This window comes from Octopus bimaculoides, chromosome 1, assembly GCF_001194135.2.
Source record: "Octopus bimaculoides isolate UCB-OBI-ISO-001 chromosome 1, ASM119413v2, whole genome shotgun sequence".
Taxonomy (NCBI): domain Eukaryota; kingdom Metazoa; phylum Mollusca; class Cephalopoda; order Octopoda; family Octopodidae; genus Octopus; species Octopus bimaculoides.
Genome location: NC_068981.1, coordinates 147,314,052 through 147,329,444, shown reverse-complemented (window position 1 = coordinate 147,329,444; position 15,393 = coordinate 147,314,052). Strand labels below are relative to the sequence as shown.

The 15,393-nt window shown below is 31.8% G+C and overlaps 1 protein-coding gene across 1 annotated transcript in view; it reads right to left on the bottom strand.

Moving 5' to 3' along the window:
- Positions 1 to 6,507: 6,507 nt before the first annotated feature.
- Positions 6,508 to 15,393, bottom strand: part of LOC106881307 (parafibromin) — a 30,982-nt gene continuing 22,096 nt past the window's right edge. Inside the window, exons 9-13 of the mRNA XM_014931678.2 lie at positions 14,467 to 14,719; positions 12,592 to 12,729; positions 11,776 to 11,867; positions 10,272 to 10,413; positions 6,508 to 7,913 (exon numbers count right to left, since the gene is read on the bottom strand). Coding sequence (XP_014787164.1) covers positions 7,877 to 7,913; positions 10,272 to 10,413; positions 11,776 to 11,867; positions 12,592 to 12,729; positions 14,467 to 14,719 — 662 coding nt within the window. The 3' untranslated portion in view covers positions 6,508 to 7,876. The remainder of the gene's footprint in view (positions 7,914 to 10,271; positions 10,414 to 11,775; positions 11,868 to 12,591; positions 12,730 to 14,466; positions 14,720 to 15,393) is intronic.

Genomic DNA, 15,393 nt, shown 5'->3' with positions numbered 1-15,393 from the left:
ATTCAGGTATTATTATTTTCCTCTTCATTGCACCCAAAACAAAAGAAACATTCCAGACATCTATATATTTTTCTAGCTCTTCTATTTGACTACTTTCTACTTTTTTTTTATCTTTTGTTCCCCCTCCCTTTTTTTGTTTGTTTGTCTTGTTTTAGAGATATGTATGAAAGTACATCTTACAACTACTTTATTCCTACAATGTGTGTGTTAGAGAGAGAGAGAGAGAGAGAGAGAGAGAGAGAAAAGAATCCAGAGAGTGAACATACTTGGGGGAGAAAGAGAAAGAAAGAGAGAGAGAGAGAGACATAAAGTGAGAAAGTGTGCGTATTGGCGAGAAAGAGACAAATATTTAATTCTTATTTCAGTTCTAATTTTCTTTGGAAAATGCAGGCTCCACAGCCAAGCAGTTTCTGTCCTCCAATCAAGTTTACATTTTTCTTAAAGTACTTGGTACTATATGTTTTGTTATTAAAGTAATTATCTTCCATTTGGTTGCCATTATTATTAAATTATAAGTCAAATAGTAATTCACTGAATAATCCACTCAGGGAAAAATATTTTCTTCAATATCTTTTTTACTCTAGTTTTTAGTATTACTTCTTCTGGAGAGATCTATTTGAGGCCTAATCACACACAAGTCTGTCAGACTGTTAATCCTGCCAATTTTTTTTTTTTTTTTCTTTTCTGACTTTCCCTTTTAGGATTTTTTCTCCCTCACTATTCAGTTTTTTTTTTATTAAACAATTATCTTCGATAACCAATTTATGTCTTCCTCTCTCTCCCTTTTTTTATTTTATTTGTTTATTTTTCTTTGTCTTTCCAATGTCAAATAGAAGATTTTTCAAAAATATATAGATATCCTTTCTTTGAAATAATTCAATTTCAAAATTCTTTAAAAACAAAAACAAAAAAATAATTTGGGGGAAAAAAAAAAACTTAAAATGGAAAAGCAGTTGAATGACTTTTTATTATATTTTCTCCTGCCCACTCAATGTCATGGCTCTTGTCAAAAGTCAAATAAACAGACCTGAGAACTTTTCCTGGAAAAGTTTTCATATTCTCGCATTTCCCGCCTCTTCAGGTTCATAACTCTTCCTCCAATCCAGCCCAGCAAAATTTTCTAATTTCAGCTTTATTAACATTTAATACAACATTCCTAGTACATGTTCTGACCTTACAGTACAGTTTGCACTGGCTTTTAATACCAAAGACTAAAAAACTAATAGCTACTTTGGGATTGTTAAAAAATAACAATTCTTTTGTGGTTATTTGCCTTTCATAACTTAAACTAATAATTTTGTTTAATTTTTTTTCTTCTTTTTACCCTCAGCTTGTCTCATATTAATTCACCCAACCTCTTTTTTATGATTGATTTAGGTTATTAACATATTATATTCATATATATACATATATATATTAAAACTTTAATCTAATAACCTTTCTTTTTTTTTACTTTTGTTAATTATCTAAATTTAGTGAATGTACATAATTGTCAAAGTCGTTATTAATATTGATGAATCTCTTGCCACCGACTGTTTGCATGACTTACATTTGACCACCACCACCTTTCTGTCCTTATAGTTGCTTTCTTCAAGAAACTTTGATTATGAAAGAATCTTGCAGTTTGCTTTCAACTTATTATATGAAATCCATCCTTTCTAAATGAAATATTTCTCACTCACACTTATATTAATTAATAAACAGCATTAAGTATTGATCAGTTAACTTTCAGGCAATAAGCTTTTCCCACAACTTAGTTACTGCTGCTGCTGCTACCCTCGACTGCAACATTATTATTATTATTACTTTCATACTCACCACTACTGCTACCACGAAGCCTAATCTAGTAGTTCCAATGACTACTTCTAACTCAATTATTTTAATTACTTAACCCAATTGCATTACATAACACACATCTGAATTTCATGATAATCATTTTATTTCACGATTGGTTTCGCGCCTCAAGAGAATATTGGAATCTACTAATATCTAAACTTGGGTTGACCATAGCAAGATTGTTTTCTTAACCTTAGGTGTGTTAACTAACCAACTTTCTGTAGTAGATTTATCATCAAAATAAATATTTACAGCTTTTCTTTCTATTCTTATTTCATTAATATTTCTTAACAAATTAATAAGTATCTGTATTAAAAACAGACTGAACGAAATAAATCTATAATCATAGAGTGGTTTCTGTCTCTTAACCCTTTTTTGTGACTATATTTTTGAATAGACAGCTTACGTGTTTCAGTTAATTTTCTATGTAGTTAAAACTTCAGATGTTTACTAAACTATCTGTAACTACATATTTGTATATACTGTGTTGTTGACTGAAATCTCACAATATCATTCATAATGCAAGGAGATTTTGATAGATTCTAACCTAAATATTAACACTTTATTATGGGAAGGTCAGATTTAAAAGGGTTAAGCGAATAACACTTTGACAGTGTTATATATATATATTATATTTTTTTTAAACTGGCTTTACTAAATGCTCTAATTCACTATCTCTGTACATTGCTGTTGCCTTTTAGATTTTGTTTTTGATTAGTCTATTGATAATATGAATAAAAACATAATTAGCCAACCATATATATTTTACACAGAAACTGTTTTAAGTGTTTTGATTAGTTTTTGTTTTTATTTTAACCTAATTAAGCTAATCCTCAGTTATTATCAACTTGATTGAATATTGATACCCTATTGATGGAAACTGACCAATAAAGGTTGCATATAGTGTTTATGTATGTACATTATATATATATATATATATATATATAAAAAGAGTTGTTGGGTCAAAATCCTGCATTATAGATCTGTAGATATGTGAAAGACTGGCTAATCATACTATAACATTTTGGCACAAATGTAGCAGAACTTCAATCCAAATTCTTGCCAAGGCCTGCTTTATGCTAGTCTTCATCTGACTCAGATGCTGGTGTTGGTGTCGTCGTATGCTGGGAGCCCATACTAGTCGCCTTTTTTTTTTTTTTTTACCCCATTTTTCATTAAATTTTTTGAGTCAGTTTTTATAGTATCTTTTGTTATGTATTTTTTTTTTTTTTAATATTTTTGTTTGTAATTTATATTTCAAGGAAACTTTCAAAAATTAAGCAAACAGCTTGATTTCAACTCCTGGACTTAGCATTAGAAAGGCATTAATGCCATTTTCCCTCTCCCTTAAAAAACTGTACCTATAGAAGTTTAATGTCTCCACCAATACTCAGTATAACTCATAGAAAAAAAAAATGATTAAACATCACACACACACACACACACATCTAACCAACAGTCAGTGGCTTTTGGCAGCTGTGGTTCACTTAAAGAATTCTTTTAGAAATGATTTTTCAAACTGTCTTTTATTTTAGTCCTTTTTCTCATGGATTTCTTAAAAATTGAATTCAAAATTCTTTCATTAACATTTATTCAAATAAAAAGAGGTTCTGCTTTATTAATATGAGTACAAGTAGTTGTATAATTATTATTTTTTTTCTTCATTGTCACAAAGTCTACAAACTGAACTTTAGCTAAAATCTTCAAACACTTAAAGTATCATCACTTCAGCTTTAAGCTATCCTTTTCAAAGTAAACCAAACCTACAGTTGTCATTAATACAGACAGCTTGGATCAGTGCAATTCCATTTGAGGCTACACTTATTGATGGAGGAGAACAGTCTCTCATTCATACAATACTCTTTATTTCTCCCATACCTTTTCTTTTTTTAAAACAAAACATCTTTTATTCTTCATAATTAAAAGAACCAAATACTTTCCATTTGGATAGCATTTATTTATTTTACATTTCATTTTGTTTTTTTGTCATAAATTCATTTTGATTTTTTTTTTTTTCCAAAAAGACCAGTCATTTATTCTGGAAATATATATATACATATTGTCTTATTTAAAAAGAATATTCTACAACTAAGTTATTGAGACACTGTTTTCTCTTCTTTTCCATGTGTGCCACTGACTACCACCATAACCCCATCAACTTCACAAAGTTGGTATATTGTATTAAAACATACACAATAAAAAAAATTTCTGTTTGTCTATTTGATGCAAAAGGTGTGTGTGTGAAAATAAAAGTGTGTGTGTGTTGTGACAGTCTGCCATTATTTATCATTTCCTGCCTGAAACAGTCCTGGATATTACTAGTGTAAGTTTCCTGATCCATAATTCCTCACCTATCACCCTTTTTTAAAAAAAACAAAAAAAAACTATACATTTCCATTGGTCTGTTTACATTGAAGTCTCAATGAAACAAGACCTCCATCAATATGGGTATGTCGTCTTCAGCTTCAAACAGGTCACCTACTTGCCAGTTAAACTCACTCACTCTCTCCCTGCTGGTATGGTTACACATCTCTACATCGCAGTATTTATCACACTAATCCATCTTGTGGTATCACATTAAAACACTTAATTTATGTTTAACAAAAGGTAATTTATTGGTCACTAGTTATTACATGTGCCATAATTCATCATTTTCTTTTGAGATAAAGCTGTTTTATATGAAACAATTTGTTTTGTTATTTTTACTTTTCTATTTTTTTTTTTAAGACTGGTGATAAACTGTGCATATATATATATATATACACACACACACACATTTGTTTCATTACACATTCCAATCAGTAAACTTAGCTTAAATATATAATCAACTATCAGTTGTCTGAACTGAACACATTGCAGTATTTCTCCAAGTTTGGATTACACTAGGAACTATTGGGTTGTCTGGAAAGTTCATGCAGATTTTTAAAGGAAAGAAAAAGGTCAATAAATACTTGCCATTACATTTTTAATCAACCAAATATGAACCATTTTCTTGCACAATGCATCTCCATATTTCCTATAACTTGAAAATACCCTCTTCCCAGAATTGAGGTGGTTTCATGGCAAAGAATTCATCAAGGTATCTCTTTACGTCATCCAAGGAACTGAAATTTTTACCATTAAGACTATTCTGCAGAGACCTAAATAAGTGGAAATCCGAAGGAGCAATATCAGGTGAAACACATCACAGCCAAGCTACAGCAATTTTTGTCTGGTTCCCAAAGAAACGTGCAATCTTGCATCATCATGTTGGAAAACAACACCCTTCCTGTTGGCCAATTCTGGACGTTTCTCTTGAATTGCTGCATTTAACTCGTCCAGTTGTGTGCAGTATTTCACAGAATTAATTGTCTGGTTACTTGGGAGAAGCTCATAGTACAGAATTCCTTTCCAGTCCCACCAGAAACAAAGCAAGACTTTTTCAAGGTGAAGATCCGCTTTTGGGGTGGCGAAGAGTGGCTCATTCGCTTATTCCAGGATCACTTTCTCTGAACATTTCGGTAGATAATCCATTTCTCATCACCTGTCATAATTTGCTTTATAAAAAAAAGGCACATTTTCATTCCGTTTATAAAGCGAATCACAGATGAAAATGCGATCCAAAAGGTTCTTCTCATTCAACTCAAGTTTGTACCCAAGCTTTACCAGGTGCTCATGATTGACAGATTTTGATAGGTTGAGGCGTTCTGCCAATTCTCGGGTTGTGCAATGTGGCTTATTCTCAATCAATGACTTGATAAGTTGATACTAATTGCTATCTTTAACACAGCAGTGAATTAAATGAACACAATATTTAATTTCATCAATTTAGGTTTACATTTCAAATCCTTTTCACCCTTCAGTATCAATAAAATAATCATAAATATAAATTAGCTATTACAGTAATCCCTCGACTATTGCAGATGTTATATTCCAAAACCACGATATATTTGAAAATTCACAAAGTAGAAACAGTATTGTATATATTTTTTTAATAATTTGTATATATTTTATCATAAATGCAAAACACCACCACAGAAGAGTCGACATAAGCTTAGATAATAAACCATGATATGGTAAGGGATAACTGTATATCAAAACTATAACATAAAGTAGCTGTACAAGCCTACCCTACAAAAATTGCCTTTTGCTTAAATACTTAAGAGCTAATGAAGGAGCCTTTTATAAGTTACTTGACTAACAAGAAATAGCAACCAATTCTCTCTCAAATCACAGCTTTCTGCCTTGGGAGAAAAAAATGCTACATTAGCTAGCTTCCTGACATTGATACTTTATTTTTTATACTCGTTATTTAACTTCAGAGTATTGAGCAACGGACATTAAATGGTGATGTTGTCTTCATTGTACAAGAAAATACTTATTTCAAAATTATAAATACCACCTCCTACTCCCAAAGGATTTATCATAGTATGTCAGGATTGTATGGTTCTCATCTAGGTTGTGGTTACACGGTTACTTCATAAATAATTGAATTACTGTTGAATATTCAACAAACCTTTTATCAGTTGGACTTCAGGTTGTTTAACCAGAGAAATATGATGTGATACTGATTTAGAAATCAGAAAATAAACTTACATAGAATCTTCCTTTTGAAAACTCAGGACATTTATAAAAAAAAGAGACTCAGTTATGTTAACAAAACTGGAGTTTAAAATAGAAAAACAAACCATATAGATGGATTATAAATTTATTTGTTTAATTTTTTTTTTTTTAATCTGATTACATGGAAAATAAGGGATTGTTGCAAATGACTATACTTCCCCTTTGCTTTAAAGGAATCTTTCACTCTTAACGAAACATTTCAAGGAACAGTATATACATGTCTTTAGAGTCATCATAGAACAAAAGTTTTAAAAAAAAAAAAAGAGCAGCCAAATATAAACAGGCATTAATAGAAAAATTTCTTGTATTCCTTGGAAGTTGGTATAACTGAAAATAAGGAGATGATCAGCTACACTATGTCTTCTCATGTTGAAATTTATTTAAAATGAATTTGTCCATTGTAGTAGCAACACTAATAAGATGTAAAAATATAAATGGTTTGAGGAGGGGTTAGAACCACATTTCCCAGTTAGAAGCACTCAATATGAGTGATAGTAATAAAATGGAAAGGTGGGGGAGAGAGAGAGAATCACATGTCTGAGGTCTTAAAGACTTCAGGAATTTGAAATATGAGAGCAGAAAGACTGCAAATAAAGATCCAGACTAAGGGACCAAGGCACAAGGTTTGGGATTTCAAAGTAGATTTCCTCCTTCCTTTTTCCCTTTCTAAATATAATTCCTGAATAATTCAACTGAAAATTAAGGAAGGATTATTCCAAGAGATTCTTTATGAAGAAAAATGTTATTCTTAAAATGGAATTTTTTTTTTTTTTTAAACTAAAATATTTGGAGCCTCACAAAATTTAAAACATTTAAGTGGTAAATGATTAAGCTTGCTTTTTTTTTTTCCTTGGCAGGAGAAGACAAAGCATGGTTGAAACTGTATAAGTTTTAATTCCACTTATTAAAATTCAGAATACAAACTTAAAATAACCACTGTTCAGGACAACACTTTCAAAATTAATCTGGAATGCTATACTTTGAATTAATTCAGGTAGTGTTTTTACAGGCTTTCAAATATTTTCCAGAATTACGTGTGAGATCATTGGAGAAGTCTACCAAATTAGAAAACTTTTTTTTTTCCTTAATTTGATGGTTGCCTACAATGGAAATTCATAAAATGGTAACTACATATAATTTAGTTCTTGTGAGTCCAATGAAATTCTTTCAATGCAAGAGAGATGGAAATTATGACAGATATAATTTTTCTTTTCAATGCAAGAGGCAAATTGGAAATTAGGATGAGAAAAGATTTAAAAATAAAATAAAAAATCTCCTTCATGCCATGTTCTATTCCAAAAATGACTGGTGAATACTTTTTTTAAGTTTGAAAATGTTGAATGAGATTATGAAAGAGTTCAACAAATTCCAATTTAGTGAATAAGATGTTATCTTTATCAAATGAATCATTTCCAGCATTTTCTTGTTTCCTTCAGTTCTAGAATCGAAGATGATTCTTATTTTTCATCATATATCTGAAAGTAAAAAGAAAGTTGATAAATAACAACCAAAAATAAAATATGTCTGTATATTTGCTTAAAGACAAAATACATAAAATTAACAGTAATGAAACATTATATGACCACACATATTACTAGGAGAGGACAAAGATCCTTTCCAAGTCATACAGACTTGTAGCAAGCATATTGTCTATTCGGCTATTTAGCTTTAAACTATATCTAAAGGGTGTATTTCGATATTGTCAACATTTGATCACGCGATTAGGGTTGGACTAAATCTGTTGCAAAGATTGGATGGTTTTTAACTAGCCAGTCAGTGTTTGAGCAACAGTTTTTATCCCAATACAGAAAAAATCTCTTCCTGCCTACCAACTGTTATATAAGGAAAGGTCCCTCATGCTACAGAGCAGAGAGAGATGAGATCACAAACCAAGTGGACATCTTCCTCTTTTTTCTCATTGCTGATGCTGTCCATCACACAGAACCTAGCCATGAATTATCAAACCAATTACTTAAGACCTGCCATGTATTTTTATAATGGTTGCAATAAAGAACAGTCACATTCAATTTACCTGGTTCTTCTGGTCATTAGTTTATCTACGATCACTCCCGGCACACAGACCAGTTAATGCACCATTCAAGCCAGTCAGGTGGCACTAGCATCGATCACGCTCGAATGGTGCTTTTAACATGCTACCGGCACACACACACACATGCCCATTTTTTATCTTGCAAGGTACTTAGTGACCCTGTTGGAGCTTGGTGCAGTTCCAGGCCTTGCCAGGTCCTGTTAAACCATCCAACCTACACCAACAAGGAAAATGGACGTCATATGACAACGATGATGATATGTACATTTACATCTTAAGTCCTCATATGAAAAGTGTCGATAAAAAATGGTGATGTTTGTTGACATTGCTAGCAAACAAGTCATTCAGGAGATGTGAGCTTTCAAAAGCATTATTTAAAAAACAAGCAAGAATTAATGACATAAAGAGCATGTGGTTGTAAAACAATACATCATTACATATTTGATCAACCTATGCCAGTATGGAAAAACAGATTAAGCTGGTATTTGCAACATAACTAGAAAAATTCTTGAATAAATTTATGATGTAAAGTTTCAATTTAAATATAAACACTTTAAAATGAATACTTTTGTATCCTAAAATCAGAAGGAGTCCATCGTGGGTTGCTACTGAAAGGGCTAAACTAAACCAAATACCTATCACAGCTTTGAAGTGAGAGGAAATTCCTTTCGGTTGGGCTGATAAAAAAAGCAGAGTAATGTACCTTGTTTTTAAACTGCAATGCTTGTTAGCAAGTTACAAGTGCTAGAATGTAGCAGCTCACAGCCACTATGATGTACTAAATTGATACTAGGACATACAGAGTTTGGATTAGACACTATAGAAAAGTAAGAGGAAATAAAGTGTTTTAAAGATGACTAAACCATAGTAGTTTTTTAGTTCCAAGACAATTCTCACTGATCCTGGAGACTCGTGGCATGAAGGTAGTCAAACAACTAGATGTTGTACCCAGATCCATTGTTTGTGTCAACTTTCCATTAGACTGGTGTTCCAGTTATGGCCATCTCATAATTCATGTGCCTTTCCTTTTTAAGATAGTAGGTGTGATCTAGCTGCTATTTCTTGTTCAAGTGACTATGTAGAGACATTGGCTCACATTACTGGCACTCCATCAGTTACAACAATGAGTGTTCCAGCTGATCCGATCAATGGAACAGCCTGTTCACGAAGTTAATGTGCAAATGGCTGAGTACTTCACAGACACGCATACCCTTAATGTAGTTCTCAGGGAAATTCATGTGACAAGGCTGGCCCTTTGAATTACAGATGCACCTCATTTTGCCAGCTGAGTGGACTGGAGCAACATGAAATAAAATGTCTTGGTCAAGGACACAATACATTGCCAGTAATCAAACTCACGACCTTATGATCACAAGCTAAATATCCCTAACCACTAAGCCATGCACCTTCGCTGGACTCACATTAAATAGTAAAAAGAGAATGCAATAGAAAAAGGGATGAATATTTTTTTTTTCAAATTCCATAGTTGGAGAAGGGGTGGCCCAAATGATTAACATGCCACCAAATTAATATCTCTGCACATCACCAAGATTTGTATGACATAAATTTCCCGCTACAATGTTGTATTTCTTCTCAAAATCTTTCTTCAACTAGTTAGCTGTTGTGAGATTAAAAACAGCAAGTGGGAGAGATGTCAAAAGGTTCAAACAATAGTAACCACATGCTGAGCAAATTAAAATAAGGCTAAACTCTAACAACTATACATTTAGGTCAAAAAGAGCAAGAAAATACAAAAAACAACAGTGAAAAGTAAAATCTTTACCTGTCCAACACTTCCCAAAATTGTTGCAACATTGCTCTGTCCAAATGGCGTTTGTGTCTGTCCAAATTAATCACATTAACTGCCCATTTTTTGATGTTGTTATCTAATGGCAAATCGGCCCATTTGACATGGAAAGCTCGGACTATTAAAGAAGGCAAAAACAAAACTTTTAATAGAAAAGTGTTCACTTTATAATACATAAACTACTCATACATACACACATATATATATATGTTGAAGTTGTTTATTTTATGAGTTAAACTTTCGCTGCACATCTAAATCAGATAAGCCAACAAGAGAGCCTCCACAACGTTACTAAACTTGCCGGAAACAGCAGTAAAATACCCCCCAAATCACAATCTACCAGGGTTTTAACTCATAATATAACTAACTTCAACTAAAGGTTATACTGTCTTTCCATTTGCACTTTATACCATAAAACTTCAAATCTCTTTAAGTTGGAAACTGACAACTTAAACCTACATTTTAAAGTTTCTCAAATATTCTGACAAAATAAACAAAATTTAATAAATAAAAAAAAATCAAAACTAATTTAAAATAGTCTCCTAGAAGAAATCCAAACAGTTATACCTTTACCTGCTAATCAGAATTTGGAACAGCAACTTATTCAGTTTGATGAAAAATAAATGACCACTGGGAAGTTAGTCTGAAGCAGTCTTTAAATTTTTAAAAGTCAATACTTATATATAATGTGGTTAATACTTTAAAAGTCAATACTTATATATAAAAAATGACTGTGTAGTCAAGAAATTAGTCTTTCAGTGACGTGGTTTCAGGTTCAGTCCCACTCAGCAACATCTTAAGTCAGCATCTTTTTCTCTAACCCCATGATGACTGATGTCATGTGAGTGAATTTAGTAGCCCATTATGTATATAGCCATGTGTGCCTGTGTGATTTTGCATGTTGCATGAAAAAGTGCTAAGCTACACACAGAGAAGTTTGTTGTCATTCCCCATCAACTAATCATCTGTTATGTTTACACTTTCAAAGACACATGGACAATAAAAAAAATCTTTTGCATGAAAAACAGGTATGGGATAGTGACTGGAAGGGTATGTGCCAGTAAAACAGTACTTGAATGACATGTATTCATCTAATTCAGGCTAGTTTGGGATTCTAATTCTGGCAAAAGTAATTCTTATTTAAGAGTTTCTACTTTATGGAGGTTTTGTTGCATCATATTAATAAAGTACACTTCTCTTTCTGTCTTCCTGAAATGAAACATATATTCACTTGTGTAAATAAAACTGGTACAAAATTTTTACAGTAGAAGTTTTATACAAAAAAGTGTAGCTTGTACACAAGTAAATATGGTATAGAAATTCCTGTTCATGATTCAACTTCTAATCCTCATAAACCAGGGGCCTGAAACCTTCAAATTTATCCTATTCTTTTAGTTTAATATTGGAATTTAAATGTACTCCGCTTCTATTCATGTCAGTAAATTAGTTCTGGAGCAGGAATATATCAAGAAAGACTTACTTCTAGCAAATATCTCAACTGGATTGCCATCCCAAGGCCAACCCTTAAACTGCCACGCAGGACCTTGCACGAACACAGCAACAACACGATCCCTAGAACAAATAAGAAATTACATATAATCTCAAGCATACTAACAAAAATAAAGCCATGTGTAAAATATTAGTAATTTTTTTATTCGAACTAGAGTATACACACTTGAAAATATGTTTTGTAAAAGACTTGCTCAAGATGAGTTATTTACAAATAACATTTCTTACATTGTCCAATACTTCATAACAATACTAACAGAAGAGTAAAACTTCACAGCCAAGCCATAACTTCCAGTTAACAAGATCAAGCTGCCATTTTTGTGCCAGAGTCAATCTCTTAAAGAATATAATATATATATAATTGGCAGTAGTTACAGAATAACTCAAGGGATGAAAGTTTTATGCATTGGCACTTATCAAACTTGAAAGTCAAAAATATATATTTAGTTATGTTCTGAGTTCTATATTCCTATTTGTGTCACCAATACATATATATAATAAACCCATTTTGTGATGTACAAAAATCCCTGAATTTCATTAGAAAAAGGAAGTGTAAACCCACACATATACACAGATGTATATGTTATATCTTCATTAAAGACATATATATCTTCATTAATGTAGAAGCATTGATAGGCTTTATCAACAAAGTGTTAAATATATCAACTCTCGGTGTTAAATTAAATTCAAAATTAATAAGAAAACTAACATGGAGTTTGAAAAAATATCTATTTTGTTTTCCATCCCCAAGGAAAAGTTCTTTTTTAATAATTAGTTTAATACATACCAGTCATCTGCCTGAAGTTTTGTAGGATTATCAATAATACGATAGGGCACTGTTAAACCACCTTCTTTTCGTCTCTGAATCAATACTTCATTTTCTCTTTTCATACCTTGTGCTCTTTTTTCTTCAGTACTGAGAAACCTGTCCGGACAAAATAGATAAACTATGTAAATATCTTAAGTAATTTAGTCCCAACATCCTTTGTATATAATGAAATCGATTATAATGAAGGGAAAACAGGGATTTATTTTACAATACTAATCCATACCACTGAAATTCAGCATATGGAATCTGTAACGATAAATTGTTTTTATATAATCTTATCTATAAAAGGTACGAGGATAAATTTGTTGTATTTGAAGTCCATAAAGGGAATCAACTCTTTTGAATTACAAAGCATTTTAAACTTAGTCATCTGATAAAAAGAATACCAAATACTGACGTCGATATAACATAAAAAAATCTCTTGAAGGAGGTGCACTAGGATGGCTGCAGTCCACAATTGAAACCAGTAAAATAATTTTTTTTAAATCTCTACATTTATTTTGAATTACAGTAATTTAATTTTTTTTAATACTTTATTTAAGGTAAAACATACAATTACCACTTCGATTTTGTATCTGGTTTGCAAGATTCTTTATGTGAATAATTAATTCATGCATTGAAACAAATTTTGTTGTCTGGGGAGAGTCATACTGCGTTAATATCTAACACACCAGTTAAATTTCCACTCATTTATTACTTATGTTTTATTGTTTCCCAAAATTTTCATTGTTTCTGCAACTTTCTCAATGGATGTTGACTGTTTATCCTGTCCATTATTATGGATAATGGACAGAGTCAACATCCATTGACAAAGTTGCAAAAGCAACGAAAATTTTGGAAAAGGAAAAATATAAATAATAAATGAGTGGAAATTGAACCAGTGGGTGTGTTAAATATTAAGGCAGTATGACTCTCCCCAAACACAATATAACTATCAACATTAACAGTTGGTTTAGGAAATTAACAGAATGAAACTAAAGAGTAATTGTTAAGGTTTAAAATGCTGGAATTACTGACTGCAGTTCCATGCATTTTAAAACCAAGACATACACCAGCATGACAAAAAAATATATTTTCAAGCAACCTTTTAAGAAACTCCACAAATAAACAGGGGATAGTCTCAAAAAAATGTAAAAGAAATGATATCTGTCTCATGGCTGGCCGGTAACGTATTTTTCTGCATTATATGGATAATTTATCCTAATCATGCTATTTATAGCATTATCACGCGTTTGAGAAATAAATTTATTTCGATATCTGCTAAATTTGACCAGTTGCTGTTCAACTAAAAAGCCGTTTAATAATGAAGAACTACAGACAATAACTATTAGAATTTCTGCACCAGAATGTTCGGGCATGTAAAACAGTAATAAGCTTAGTAATAATCCTTTCTACTATAGGCACAAGGCCTGAAACTTGGGGGAGAAGGGGACAGTTGATTACATCAACCCCAGTGCTTGACTGACACTTATTTCAAAAGGATGAAAGCCAAAGTTGACCTTAGCAGAATTTGAACTAAGAAAGTAAAGCCAGGCAAAACGGCACTAAGCATTTTGTCCAGCATGTTAACAATTCTGCCAGCTCTCGGCCTTAATAAGCTGAATATTGATAGAATAAATCATTAAGACAATATTGTTTAAATACACACAAATTATGCACTCATATAATTGATCCTTCCTATAGTAAGAAAGAATATTATCTGCTGTTAAATAGGCTGTAAATATCATGAAACATGACATGTGGAATAATATTTATGTGCTTTTAGGTAATTTTAAGAGTTTAATAAATGAATGTAATAAATGGAATCAGATGAGAGAATAAGCAAAAGTTTACCGGAGATCTTGTAACATATCTTTTGAGTTGAACATAGTGATGAGTGATGTGGCAGCAGCAGGGATGATAATGACTGGAGTACGAGAACCTTTCTTTAAATTTGGCGGAGGTCGTGCTTGAGAAATAGGTCGTGGTTGTGGAATTGCAGTAGGTAGAGGAGTATGAGTTTTTCTGGCTAGAGCACCTTCTGTCACAGATTTCAGTGTCATTCCGTGATATGTTCCCATTGTGTCAATTTTAAAACCTTCCGTTTCTGATAAAAATAAGAAAAAGAAAAACAATAATTTTATGAACATGAAAAGAAAATTTTCAGTTGTTTTTCATTCACAGTGGAATCATTTATTAATTTATTGATCATAATGCCTCAAAACACATCACAAATAAGAGGAACATACTACATAAACACTTATTCCAATAAAATATCCTCAATATAGAAATAAATTTATTATATGCATTAAGTCTTGCTATTAAAGGATTTGGGAGCCAAAAGTCCAAGTTCAAAACAGTACAAGCTATTCCTTGTTGATCATTCCTTGTTAGGCACATCACTATCTTAAGTTAGAATTACACCCAAACAAAACAGCTGAAGCTTCCATTAGGGTGCCTCTATGGAGTCACTCAACAGGCGACAAATAACAGCAAAATCACCTACAAATCAGTCAACAATGGAATGCTCCAGTTATAATTGACCTGGATATATATAACAGCCCAAGGCTTCTGAAATACCAGAAATAACCCCAGCAGAAATATAGTAACAATATGCACACTGCCCACAACGGCTTCATGAAATTATATTAACTGATGATACATTCAAAGTTAAAAAGTTGTGTAAGCAGGCATGTGTGTTACTGCTCAAACTTCTATTGCAGATCAACTACTATGAGTTATTTCCTATATATATATATATATATATATATATATATATAT